Genomic DNA, 13,659 nt, shown 5'->3' with positions numbered 1-13,659 from the left:
AACTGCACCAGACTGAAAGAAATGGGTGAAAAGAAGTGTAGAGTTAATTGATCAAAAACCTGCTTTCTTAGAGCTGCTTAGGAGCAGATTTAGAGGAGGCTGCAAAAATGAGTACAGAGCTGGAGCACTTGTGAAAAGGCTCAGAGCTGGGGTTCATCTTGGAGCAGAGAAGGCTCCAGGGAGATCTTCATAGAGCTTTAAGCATTCCAGGGGCATTGGACCAGAGGACCTTTAAAGGTCTCTTCCCCACCCCCAACTACTCAGTTACTTGCTGTGGTGCATTTTAACCAGAATGGGCATTAAGGAAAAGCCCTTGGTACTGCACCTGTTAATAACTTAAGTTTACAGCTAAAGCTGAGCTTTGGATTTGTCCTCAAGATGTGCTTAGCTCAGAAAACTGGAATGGAAAACATGTCTTGGGAAGAAGTAAGATTTTTAAATCTCCCACTCAAGTGCTTTAAGATTTACTTTGTGATTGCAGGAAACCATACTCTTAAATCACATGTGCAAAAAACAGATTAAAAACTGCAGCTTTACAGAAGAAAAGTCCTGTCACCAGAGGATTCAAATAACCTTAAAACTTTATTTGAAAATGTTTTATACATGTATATTACAAAACTTGGTATTTCTTTAAAATATTAACATAAAATACAGGCCTTTCAGGCCAGTAGCTCAGTCTGAGACAAACAATGAAGAAAGCAGCACAGGCCACCATCTGCTTGGTGTGCTCTGAACAGGGACCACAGGGGTTTGGGGTACTCAGCTTAAAGCTGAGGATTCCTAAATGGCTTCACAGTTCACCATTGAGGCTGTACCACTCAGTGGCCTGGATTGTACCACCACCACCGTGTGTCTTTGTTGCTCAAAGTCTTTGCCTGTCATAGTGCTTTCCAAGTCTTCTTGGCTCGCAGTTTCTCCAGCATTTTCTGCAAATAAAACAAATCATGAGACCACAATACTGAAGCTGAAATGACTGCCCTAAAGCCAGCATGCCCGAGGTACTGTGCCTGTAACCAAAACATCAGGAATGGGCAGTGCCTCCTTTGTTCCAAAAAGGCCACAGATTACAGGGCAAGGGCGGGGACAGTGTGCTTGTTCCTCTTCTGTTAATCATGGGATCTGTAAAGCAATGTAACGAGCAGCCACTCATGCCATAAAGCAGGTGAGCTGGCCAGGGCTAAAGGCAGGAATTGGCTCTGGATTCCCCCACACTAGTCGCGGCTCGTTAGGATTATCCATCGTTTCCTTTCAGTTGACTGGGGTGCAGCAGGGGAAAGGGAATTGACAAGCCCAAGGCCTCTTGTTCAACCCTGTTCCACAACTGCCATCAAAACGCTGGCAACAATCTTGCACCTTTCAAGATGAGGCATACCCAGAATCCTACCCTACCTGGAGTAGCCAAAGCAGCCCAAAAAACCCACCAAACCCAGAATGCTGCTTTAAAATGGGTATTTGGTCAAGTCTGGACCAAGGCTGCTATTCTTTTGCTACAGGCTTTCCAGCAGTTGGAGCCTTTTTGCTGAAGCTCAGGTCATAAAACAATTCAGCCTGAGGCAGACACACTTCTTAGAGAAAACTTGAGCTCAGTTGTTAACAAGAAAATTCCTACATAGGCTGTACCAATGGCATCACTTAACATCCAGACTGGTTTGAGGGTCTCCATTTCCACTCCATTCATACATCTCAATTACTCTGACTGGAAGCTCAGTGAAATCCAGACGAAAGGGCAAGAGGACATGTAGCAAACTATCATCACCTTTTGAAACTCTTTAGCCTTTTCTCTGTTCTTAGCATAAGTTTGTTGCCTTCTTTTTTCTTCATTTCTGATTTTTACTTCTGCAAGCTGATTATAAAGTCTGTGAAAACAAAACAAAAAAAAGTCAGTGTCTGGGCAGGAAGGAAGTGGTAAAGATGGAGTAGGTTAACAAGCTTAAGGTTTTGCCCTGGGTCAGTTGCCAGCAACTGGGACAATTTGACTGCACTGTCCAGTAATCCAGAATCACTTCAAATTCTTCAGCTGCATCAAACAAACCCTCTCCCTGTTCAGAGCTGCACTTGTTGCCTGTTTCTGCTCCTAAGCGCCCTAGTGCAACTGTGAACTTGGCATCAAATTTCATCCCATTTCATCCCAGGTGGTACAGCTGCCTCAGCAGGGTGACACCAGCAGAGTGACCCTCCTCAGTGCCACCTCTGCAACAGCATTTCCCAGCAGGTACCTGCATCAAACACCCCTGGCTCCTCTCCCACCTCTTCAATGTTAAGCAGCATTGGGTCCAGCTGGGAAAGCAGACTGGGCAGCAGCTTTCACAAAACACAGATTATTTAAAAAAAAAAAAAAAAAGCAGTTAAACTTCTCCTACTTGTGTTCATGCAATACCTGGATGTACGCTGGTGCATTTCAATTTCTCCAGACTTCCTATCCTCTGGAGAACATACTTTCACTTCTACTTTTTTCAACTGATTGGCAAGTGCACCATTTTTTCCTAAGAGAAAAAAAAGAAGCCAAACATACCCTAAATTCAAATTTCTAGTTCAGCTAACTCAAAGGCATGAGAAATTTCCAAAGATTTTTAAATAAATCCCCCCAGTCTCACTTTTGAGGCTGCTGCTTGTGCTTTATGCCATCCATGGCTCTCCACAGCCAACCTCAAAGTCCCCAGGACCAGGTGCTAGTGATGCACCAGTTTGCTAAATGTGGCTGTTCTGTGATAAGCAGCTGTTGTTTGCAGAGGCACCTTATGATGGTAAGGTGGGCTGATTGTGAAAGATGAAGAGCCCCCATAAGGGCTTTTACAACACTGAACAGGCAGCCAGACAGTGGGGGAAAACAAAGCTCCCTGATTCCCTGAGAAAACATATTAAAAAATATCCCAGTTTGCAACAGCAAACATGTAGCAAATATAAAATCTATTCTTTGATATAAACAGCTATTGGAAGGGATACCTAATGGTGTGTCTTGCCCCAAGATAAACCTACCAGAGAGAAGATCAGACTTCTTCTGTCTGCTTCTTAGATTCTCAGACTTCTCTCCTTGAAGCTTTCTTGCTTCCAGCTTTTCATTTTCTCTTTCCTTATTTTTTATTGCTTCTACTCTTTTCAGAGATTCCTGGATGAAATTCTGCTTTCTTTTTAAAAAAGATTTTTGTAAACTTCCAGGTGTAGCTGCAAATTCCAGCAGCATCACTGTGAAAGAAAAGGGAAAGTCTCCACATCTTTCACTTTTAACAATGAGCAGTAAGTCATGCAGTTCAAGGTACTTCTAAAATGCTGAGTTTAAGCATGTTCATAAATGGCACGAGGAGAATGGCACTGAATGATGAAGCATCGTGCAGAACCAGCAGCACTTCAGATCTATGGAATCCAGTAAAGGTCAGCAGGTCTGCCCAGACTAATGCTGTGAGAAATACTGCCTGAAAAGCATCTGGATGTATCAAAACATATTGTTAGGAAGACCTAACAAGTCCCCAACACAATTAAGGTCTGTGAATTCCTGACCTTCACATTACTACAGTTCACCTTGGACAAAAAAAAAGTCAGTATTTTACTACTGTTCCAGACTACCATCAGAATAGGAAAAAGGACAATTCTTTAGCTACAGCACTTGGGGGACTAACAAAAAATGAGAAATAAACAAAGGTACATAAATTATGACAACAAATCAGAAAATGGCACATATTTTTTTAAAAATTAAGTCATTACAAAATGAAACAAGTGTAGTGGTAGAGATTCTGAAGTTTCATGAGAAAGAACCTGGTCCAGGAAGAGACTAGTGCATGTGACACACACTAAACCTCAGTCAAAGGTACTACAGACCAAGCCTGAACAGCAGGATGCACTCGCCTAAGTAAAAGCAGCTCTAGGTTTTCCAAATGAGAGGTGTATTTTGTTGATAATTTTAATACTAAAAAATACTTTCAGTGTACTGAAGTACCACATAATTACCTGCAGTCTGATGTGACGGACAGTGACTCTCGTTGGGACTCTGGGCTTTGGGAGAACTGTCAGGCCTTTGGAATGCTGAATAATCTGCATCTGGAGCTAGTGGGAAAAATTCTCTCTCCTGTTTCAAAAGGATCAGTGATTGGATTGGAAATGCTTAACACACGACAAATTCGAGTGAAGCAGTACTACTGTACCACTAACACAGACCCAATACAAATAAAAGACATACTTTTGTCTTTATGCCTGATGCAAAGAAAAATCAGAAATTAATTTTGGTAATAGGTATGAAAAAGCTGTTTTCTAAAAACATTTTAAAACTTAAAAAGACAAACAACAACAAAAAAATACAAACAAAACACAAAAAAAAAATCCCCCAAAAACCCAAAAAACCCCAAAAAACCATGCATTAAAGCCTTTTGCCCATCAGATTTCAATTGTATGCTCTTAATACAGGTCTGCAAATCCAATTTCTTTTCCTTTCCTCCTGCTCTCTCCAGTTCTCCCCTTCACTCTCTTCCTGCTCTTTTCCTCCCTTTTCCCAGAGGCAGGTAACATCCACTGCAGTAGTACAGCCTCCAGCTGCCAACCTCCACCTCACCCATGTATCAACTACTTGATAAAAATCCATCCTTAGACACTTTCAGGAACTCTCTAGATGGCTCTTGAAATTAGTGCATGATTTACTCTAATCTGTTCATCTAACAAACACAGATTACTTGGTTCTACATCAGGGCTCCAGCACGCAGACTATGGTCTCATTACATCCCAGCCCCTCTGCAGTTTACAAAAGCCTTTGCTTTACATAAGCAAGCATCCAAAAGAACACAGGTTAATTAAGTGTGGCAGTTATGAAGAGCTGATTCATTTTCCCCATAAACCTCTAACTGCTGTGGCACTCTGGTATGGCTCCATCCTCACAAGGTGAGGAGGTTCTCCTTTTTTTCCTGTCTAGTCTGTAGTTTTCATTTTATTCCACACTCCTTTCATTCAGTTTTCAACTAATAAAATGCAATCCAGTCTTGCAAACACCAGCAAGGTGGTTTTGTTTTTTGCAGCAAGTCTTCCCAAACTCTTATCTAGATCAATATAACATGTGATTCGAAGGAATACCTCAAATCTAGGATCTTTTTGATTTGTCTGGAAAACACAACACCAAACCAAGATGATCCAAAGCAATTACAAAGCTTGGAGAACCCAACAACCTCTTGTTTTTCAACTGTGGATGAACTGCTACAGTGGGGCCTCTCCTTATTGTAAATAATACTAAGTTCAAACCAGAATCACATTACATAATGCTCACCTCAGTATAAACATTACATTCAGATTGATCCACACATGCTGAGTTATCCATTGCATCCTCCTTAGTTTTCTCTTGGTTAGGATGTTCAATGTCTAATTCTACAATACTGGTGTCATTGGAGCTTATCAGGGTGAGCTCTGGTTCTTCCATAATACCTTGCCCTGACTCAGTCTCCTACAAAATAAATTAATCAAGACATTAATAAGGAAAAAAATTCTGTTGTCAGAAAAAGGAAGCTCATTTAACATATAGAAAAAAGAAAACTTGCCCCAAGCAGTAAACGAAATACAGAAAGAATATTTGTATATCAGAATTAAAAAAACTGGAACAAATAACCCAAAGAAACCAAACAACTACAAAAAATCCCCCTCTCCACAAGTTTAAATTACTTAGCTCTAGGGCAAACTTATTTTTTTAAAGCTACATCAACACTACTTCGTTAAGTTTGATTATGCTTTGGTTAATTTATTTACCTCCTTCAGGCTTCTAAATGGAGCCAGGGGCTGTTCAGTGAGGCACCCATGCCATGTAACCCAGCTGCATGAACATTATCACTTGGTGCTAAGAGAAGGAGATGCAGTAGGCATGCTACAGCTCCTCCAACCATTGTGAGAACTCAGTTCAGTTAAACTACTGTTTATTATCTCAGTGCTAGGATCTGGAAGAAGGAGTACGGCAAAACTCCAGGAAACAGGGAATAGAAGTGTAAAATCAATATTTGCCAAGCTTTCAGATATTAAAGGTCTAAAATAACTTTGTGCAATAACAAAACCCCTGCTTTTGGAAATCTGTTCTACTCACCCAGACTGGAATATGACATGAGCTTCTGGGCATAGGATGGGAATGTTTTCCATGTCTTTGGAATAAAGAACTGTTCTGCTGTACAATACTGTGCAAAGAGATGTCTGAGTCTTCCAAGTTGGTTTCCCTGGGAACCCTCAGAGATTCTTGTCCTTCTGGAAAGCTTTGATCCGGCTCCTTTATATCCATATTGCACTGAGAATGCAGCTCCATAGCTTTATTTACTTCATCTACATGAATTGATTTTTCAGGAAGCTTCTTCTTATCAAATGCCTTCAAAGGTAATTTTTCAGAAGACACAGTCTCTTTTACTAACTGCTCAGAGGAAGTTTCATCCATTGTAACTGGTATGGGATCTAGTTGATAAAACGATTTTTGCTCTTCCAGACTTTCATTCTGCAGATCTTCCACTGAACACTGGAGAGTAATACATTCCATACTTCTTGACAGCTCTTCATATCCACTTGCAGGTGAAATACAGCTCTCATTACCTCTGTTTTTAATTCCAGGGGTTTGTTCAAAAGGTCTCTGTGACACAATGTTCATATCCCCTGGCTGATCAGTATTCTGACAATCATCACTCAGAGTAGATTCCAATTGCAGTGGGTGAAAAGATTCTTCAGATCCTGTTTCAAAAATTGTCAGAAGTCAAACTTCTAGCTAACAAAACAGAATTTCCACTTTAAGTCTCTCTATAAGAAGACTTTTCAGTAATGTATAACAAGAAGTCTAGTAAATAGGAAGAAACATCTTGTTTAAAAAACTGCTTAAGTTTCCTGAAACATAATACCATTAACATTACAGAAAACTATTCCATCACTGTGCACAAAACTTCCAGAAACAACACTTTTTGCTGCTTCTTAGAATATGTTTAGGAATGGACTTTGTGATGGTGCTGACATAACTACACTGGAAGCCAGAAGGCTTTACAGCTTATACTGTTTAAATGGAAGTCCTCTGAGTTGCTTTTGGGACTGCAACGAAGTCTCTAAACCAGAAAGAAAACTATCCAAAACACCATTACTTGGGCAGAAAATCTTGAAAGTAGAAAGCATCATAAAACTGGAACAGAGACTACTGTTCCTCCAAGGTGCAGTACTGCACCCTAAATTATCTTTCTTTATCTGAGCATAGAAGTCAAGATACCATTTTTCCCCAGAAGAGGCTGGGCAAAGAGTAAGACTGGCTATCAACATTAATTACTGGGGAGGCATTTCAGTAGAACAGCATCTGCCAAACAGACAACAGTGTTGTTTAGATCCCTTTTTTTTTTTCCTACGTTTGATAAAATTGTTTACACAGACTCCAGCATTGTGCTATCACCAGGCTTTTTATCCACATGCAAAGTACCACAGAAACATTTAATGGTTTCCTTTAGACATTTTTTTATTATTTGATAAACAGAAAGTATCTAATTTTATAAATAATATTGTCTGCTGATAAATAGCTGTTAATGGGGAGGGAAGAATTACACTGCAACATCAGCCATCAACAGCAAATTCTGTGGATAATGCATTTCCATGTCAGCCTTCCTTGAACAATCCAAAATAGTTTTTACTTGCTTAGCCTGCTGCTTATGTTATTTCCCCCCTCCTTTTAAAGCATAACAATAATTAGTTCATAGTTACAAAAACACGTAAGAGATGGGAAGATTTTGCAGTTAAACCACAAAGACTGTGTCTATAAGCAATTTAGAAATAGAATGGTTGAAGTTACAATGGAGGTTCCTAAATCCTATTTGCTGTGACCACAATCACATCTTGAAGTGTCAACCTCTTCCAGCATTTTTTATTACTTTGCAAGTCACAAATATAACTGACCAATAACCTTTGCATTAGAACTACATCTATTACTTGAATTATTGTCCCACATTTCCTGTTCCTGATCAGCTTTTTGCTGGAGCATCTTGAAACACTGAAACACCAATTCTTGCTCCAGAAATATTTAGATTGCTACTAGCCGCATTTGAAACTTTTAGAATTTAGAATTACATGAAATATCAAGTTAATTTAAATTTAACTGCAATACATTACAAAATATTTTTCCTGCTATAAGCTGCAGTTAACTTAATCATATACTTCCAGTTATTAATTACAACACCATAGCTCAAAAGGTTGCTGTCTTATCCTCCATTTCATTTTGTAGAGAGATAATACAGGGCAGTTTCAGCCAGAGTTTATATTTCTTTGCCAACCAAATCATCGCAGAGAGAATAAGTAACATAATATCCTACAGTGACTTGAATACGGTGGTCTGTTTTTGCATCACAGTCATAACTGCTGAAGAAATTAACTTTAAAAAATTTAGTTCTACCATTAAAGGTGGTGGAGGAGACTGTGTTTGAGAGTGGAGATAAGACATTTCAAAGCACAGCTGAGAGAAGCGAGATCTGTCTCCATTTCAAACCCACACTAAGGGCTGGTATTTATACACTGGCACAAAACTGATTTTGAAAACTACACTGAACATACCTGGAGTAACATTTTCTCTAATCAGCCCTTCTTCTGATGAAATTTTTTGCCCATTTGTTTCAAGACTAGAAGGCTGACTGCTTCTTTGTCTGTTCAGAACGGAGTTTTCCTCTTCTAGAAATGCAGACACATCAGGACTTTCTGTTGAAAATTCCGAAGCCTAGTGGCATAAAAAAAAATTTTTGACTTAAGAATAATTTTCTCAGAAATATGAAGGCCAAAAAGAATAAGGTAGTTTTTGATTTTTGGGTCATGTTTCTGCTACAACCAGCAATCTACATATATTAAAAAAAAATACGGTGGTTTTTTTTCTAATTAGTACAGGGAGTATACATTTAATCTTATGAAAAACTTCAGCCAAAGCTTTCCTCCACCAGAGTTTTTTTTGTAGTACCTTGCTAAATTCTTGACTGTGTTGGGAAATTCTGTATTGAGAACAGGATGATGATGATGATGTATCAAAGTCAACACTTGGTTCCAGAGGCTGAAAGAGCTGGTGATGGAAGTTTGGAAAAGGTCTCTCCATTTCAGGAGAACAGAGTTCAGTTGCTAGAGCTATAAAAAGAAAGAGGTTATTTTAAAAACAAACAAACAAACAAACCCCAAAACAATGGGCATATCACAAGTTGTTTCTATATACAGTAAATAAAGCCTATAGTATTCTGCAGGTATTCAAATACCAGCTGTAAAAATGAAATCTTTACAGCATCCAATTCTTTGAATCTTGACAGAATGCAGGTATATAAAGCAGTAAGAAAGTGCTACCCTGATTCAATTATATTATTCTTTAAGTGAAAAGGTGAAGTCCATAAGTTCTCCATTCAGCTCTTGTGAGACTGGCTCAGAAGTAGTGTGGGCTTCTCAGTACAAAACTCACAACAGAACAAGACCAATGAAGAGCCACAAGGATGATTAGAGGACGGATGTAGCACACGAGGTTCAAAGAGCAGCTGAATAAACGAGTTTGTTCAATTTTAAAAGAAGAACTGGGGGTGTGAGGGAAGTGGTACAAAAATGTCTGCTGTCTACTGCCTCTTAAGAGACAGTACAGAGAATCCTAGAATGGTCTGGATTGGAAGGGACTTTAAAGATCATCTAGTTCCCAGCCCCTTGCAATAGGACACCTTCTACTTGATCAGTTACTCAAAGCCCATCCAACCTTCCAGGGATGGAGCATCCACAACTTTTCTGGGCAACTTGTACCTGTGCCTTAACACCCTCACTATGATTGATTTCTTCCTAGTATTTAATCTGAATTTGTCCTTTGTCAGTTTAAAGAAAATACAGTCTCCTTGAACATGCAAAAAAAAACCAAAACCAAAAACCAAACCAAACAAAACAAAAAAACCCCAAACAAACCCCCAAAAACAAACAAACAAACAAAAAAACCAAAAAAACACAAAAGAAGAAAGTTATTAAAATGTTGCTTGGTGGCATAAAAGTATTGAATTCTTACATGTAGAATCCTTATTGACTTTAAAATGTAAATTGAATATAAATAATACAGACCAACACCTAACACTGAGCAAGCTCCTCATTCTGTATGATCAGAGAGGAGCACAAAAATGCTATAAAATAATAAATACCTTGGAAATGTGTACTGTCCTCCGAGTAAGAGTTCAAGTTCCCAGTAGGTCTCCCCAAGATCTGCTGTATCTGGTTTTCTTTGTAAAAGTACATCTCTCCTTTGGAGAACTGACTTTCAGATGCTCCAGAAAAATTCTCTTGCCTCTGCTGCAAGGTAAAAGGAAGTGAGGAGTTCCAAGGGTGGCTTCCTGTTTCTCTCAGAATTCCATCTCCTCTACTATCAGAAGACAATCCTGAAATAGTAAGTTAGATGTTCACAGTTTTGCATACAAACCTCTTACACTATATAATTTGAAAAGACAGTGCTTAGTATCCTGAAATATTCACAAAGTGTTCTGGGGTTTTGTTTCTTTAATTGTCTCCTGTCAATGCTCCTACAAACCCTACCACGCATTTTCACAAATGTAAGTTGCTAATATCTAATTAGGGAGCAGTCAGTACATAGCACTTTTCCAGAATGTAGACTTAAGAAATACTGAAATTAAATCCAAAAAGAATTAATACTGCTATTTTATGCTAACTAGCACATCTTTATCTCCTACTGCATATAAATTTGTCAATCCTTTCATGTGATCTTGAGTATCTTCATGACACTCCGCAGTGGTTTTATTCATGCTCAAACAGAAATTGCTTCATACCAACACTAGAAATCTGAGGGACCAAGACAACCAGAATCATGTTCCTAAACAGTACACCAACCCTTCTTTATCCATAAGCTTACAGAAGAACTGCACAAAGCAACCAGAAAAGGTCATTACTAAGCACTGAGGGTATGGTGAAGACACAGCTAGACTTGAAAAATTTATTTAGTCAAATAACTTCTGGTATTTTTCTCCAAGAAAAATTCTAGTATTTTCCTTTCACTAAAAAACTGACTAAAAAATAGAGAGGAAAATATACAAGAAGATCATCTTAGAAATGGCTTTAGCTTTCTTACATCAATAAAACACAGATGCGTCACGAGTTATAAAGTTCACTACTCAAAATAACATCTGTTTGAAACATTATGGTTAAAATGAGCCATTGAAATCTCAGGCTGTAAAAACTGTAGTCTTCAAAAACTGATTTATAAACATGGAGTAACACATACATATACATTTTTTAAGAAATCAGATGCGTGTCAGAATGATCCAAAATTAAGCCTCAATGTAAGTAAATCCAAGGGTCACTATCTAATACATTTCAAACTCACTTCTATGTTCACAAGTAATAATGTCAGGAGCATTTACGTATTTATTATAAAGGAACTGGTTTTGATTTTATGAAAAACTAACATTAAGAAGCAGACTACAGAGAAAAAATAGTAAGAACACATTTCCCAGAAAACTATTAAAAGTCAATATGGCACTCAAATGACATTTTCAGAAATAAGTCATTAAGAATTACTGTGGTGACAAGCAGATACTGGAACAAGTCTCTTAACAGCACGACAATCATGGCTCTGCAATAATCCACGATATAGACTGATTAGGAAACTTTTATCAATGTATCATTTGAAGATAATTTTTAAAACAAAAATTGCCACTTGAAAGCTGCTAGCGTTAATAGTTGCATAATAAAACTCAAAATATCCTTTGCCAAAGCAGATGTATAATAATACTAAACTATTATAAAGGTAAAATATCATGAGCTCCTACGAAAACATTCTGGTTATACTAAACTCTGTAAGATATATTAATCAATCGTCAGTGAAGTTTGACATAGGATTATTTCGGAAGAACTTACATTCAGTGAGTTAGACCCATTCTGCCATGAAATGAAACCACAATTTTCCTTTTACAAGAACAACAAAACCTGAACACTCACCAGTGTCAACGGGGCTTGCATTCAGCACTTCACTGGTTGAAAAGGTGCCAGTGGAAACTGTTGAATTTACATCACAGGGTATTTTTTGCACAAAAGCCTCTGAACCTGGCACTTCCTAGGATAAAGTAACACACACATATTACCATGTATTCACATGGTCAGAAGTAAAACTTTAAACCCACAGATTTTATTCTGAGCTCAGTTCAAGTGTAGGAACCTTCATGTTTTGCACAATCAGGCAAATATAGATTCATCCTTGCTCAGTACAACACACTCACACCCCAAGTCCCAGGCACATCACCCCCAACAGCCCCCCTCATACACACACACATACACACTCACTCTCATATAAAGCCTCTCAGAACTGCATATAAATCATGACACCTGGAAGATTGTTTTATCTTCTGGTGGTCAGATTTGGCTATTTCTCATCACAGACCCACTTAAGTTGAATTGTGGATCTCAGAGGGACATACATGCATAACATTAAAAACTCATGAACTTTACAAGCACTTCCAATATTGAGCTTTTTGCACACAGTAGTTAAAATCTAATTCTACGAAATTAAACAAAAATATACAAAATCTTCTAAAGCATTATCATCTTTCATTTTAAGGTAAGCTCTACAAAGTCACGAAACAGATGAGTGTTGTAAATGCAGGCGAACCCAATGGAAAAAAATGATGATGTCTGACTCAATTCAGAAGGCTGAATTATTTCTTTATTATAACTAAGCTAAAATATATTAATATGCTATATAAAAGGAGGATACTAAAACTACATACTACTTTCTTTGACTCTAACACAACTAGTGACCCTCTCTCTCTCTCATCCCGACACAGGAGGATTGGATTTGCCATCAGGCTCAAACAGTCCTCACCAGAATCCAATCAAGCACTCACTCTAGGTAAACAATTCTCCAAACACATTCCACATAGGAAAACAAGGAGCAGAAATAGAAATTGTTTTCTCTTTCATTTCTCTCTGTGCACCTCTATGAAAAATCCTGAGAGGGAGAGAAATGTGCTTGCCACAAATGAGGGTTCTTGTACTTCAAAATTCTGAAGAATCAGATGTGAACAGTTATTTTCAAACTTTGACTTAAAATGTGCCCTAAGAAAATTAAAAATCTAGGAAACCCTTCTGCTACATTTCTCATTACATACCCTCTCTCTCTCACTACATATATGTATATATGTATGCATATGTGTGTATTAAACATACACATGTAGAACATTAACATCCCAAGGTACTTTTATATATCCATGTCATATACAGCATGCTTTAAATACTGTTTTTATCTGCTACCAAAATGATGGAATCTTTGAGGGAGAGAAAGGAGGGAGATTGGTGCTGGTTTTGGCAAGGCTTTTAACACTCTCACAATATTCCATGATCCCAGTTTGGATGTTGGAACCTGGATGGAAGGACAGTAAGAAGGGTAAAAACCTGGCTGGACCATCAGGCTCAGAAGTCAGTGACTGAAGGATTACACACTCTGTGGAGGTGGGGAACAAGTAAACAGGGCCCTGTCTTTGGCCATGACTCAGAGGAGGTTACACCACACTTCCATCAAATATGCAGATACATTAAGGCAGGAAGAGCATCCCATGCACTGAACAGCAGTGCTGGTATTGAGAAGGACCTCTGAGGCCGCCTCCACAGGAATGGTATGAAACCCAGCAAGCGTAAAGTCCAGCACCTGTGAAGAAAGAAGCCAAAGCACCAGTCCCAGCTGGGCCTGCCTGGGGA

The 13,659-nt window shown here is 38.6% G+C and overlaps 1 protein-coding gene and 1 non-coding gene across 5 annotated transcripts in view; both read right to left on the bottom strand.

Annotated features, from left to right (window-relative positions):
- Positions 1 to 563: 563 nt before the first annotated feature.
- Positions 564 to 13,659, bottom strand: part of CEP295 (centrosomal protein 295) — a 42,783-nt gene continuing 29,687 nt past the window's right edge. For all 4 annotated transcript variants that reach the window (XM_030269342.4, XM_030269349.4, XM_072927128.1 and 1 more), the window contains exons 19-29: positions 11,908 to 12,022; positions 10,101 to 10,334; positions 8,909 to 9,069; positions 8,515 to 8,674; positions 6,044 to 6,669; positions 5,243 to 5,416; positions 3,943 to 4,060; positions 2,977 to 3,183; positions 2,378 to 2,483; positions 1,757 to 1,856; positions 564 to 926 (exon numbers count right to left, since the gene is read on the bottom strand). In XM_030269342.4, the coding sequence (XP_030125202.4) occupies positions 879 to 926; positions 1,757 to 1,856; positions 2,378 to 2,483; positions 2,977 to 3,183; positions 3,943 to 4,060; positions 5,243 to 5,416; positions 6,044 to 6,669; positions 8,515 to 8,674; positions 8,909 to 9,069; positions 10,101 to 10,334; positions 11,908 to 12,022 (2,049 nt within the window). In that variant the 3' untranslated portion in view covers positions 564 to 878. The remainder of the gene's footprint in view (positions 927 to 1,756; positions 1,857 to 2,377; positions 2,484 to 2,976; positions 3,184 to 3,942; positions 4,061 to 5,242; positions 5,417 to 6,043; positions 6,670 to 8,514; positions 8,675 to 8,908; positions 9,070 to 10,100; positions 10,335 to 11,907; positions 12,023 to 13,659) is intronic.
- On the bottom strand, positions 12,264 to 12,347 carry LOC115497816 (small nucleolar RNA U2-19). The gene has a single exon (XR_003963399.1). It is a non-coding gene; the product is annotated as a small nucleolar RNA U2-19 (small nucleolar RNA).

The sequence above is a fragment of the Taeniopygia guttata genome, chromosome 1 (assembly GCF_048771995.1).
Source record: "Taeniopygia guttata chromosome 1, bTaeGut7.mat, whole genome shotgun sequence".
In the NCBI taxonomy this organism is placed as follows: domain Eukaryota; kingdom Metazoa; phylum Chordata; class Aves; order Passeriformes; family Estrildidae; genus Taeniopygia; species Taeniopygia guttata.
The sequence above is the reverse complement of the archived record's forward strand: the minus strand, read 5'-3'. Positions and strand labels throughout refer to the sequence as shown.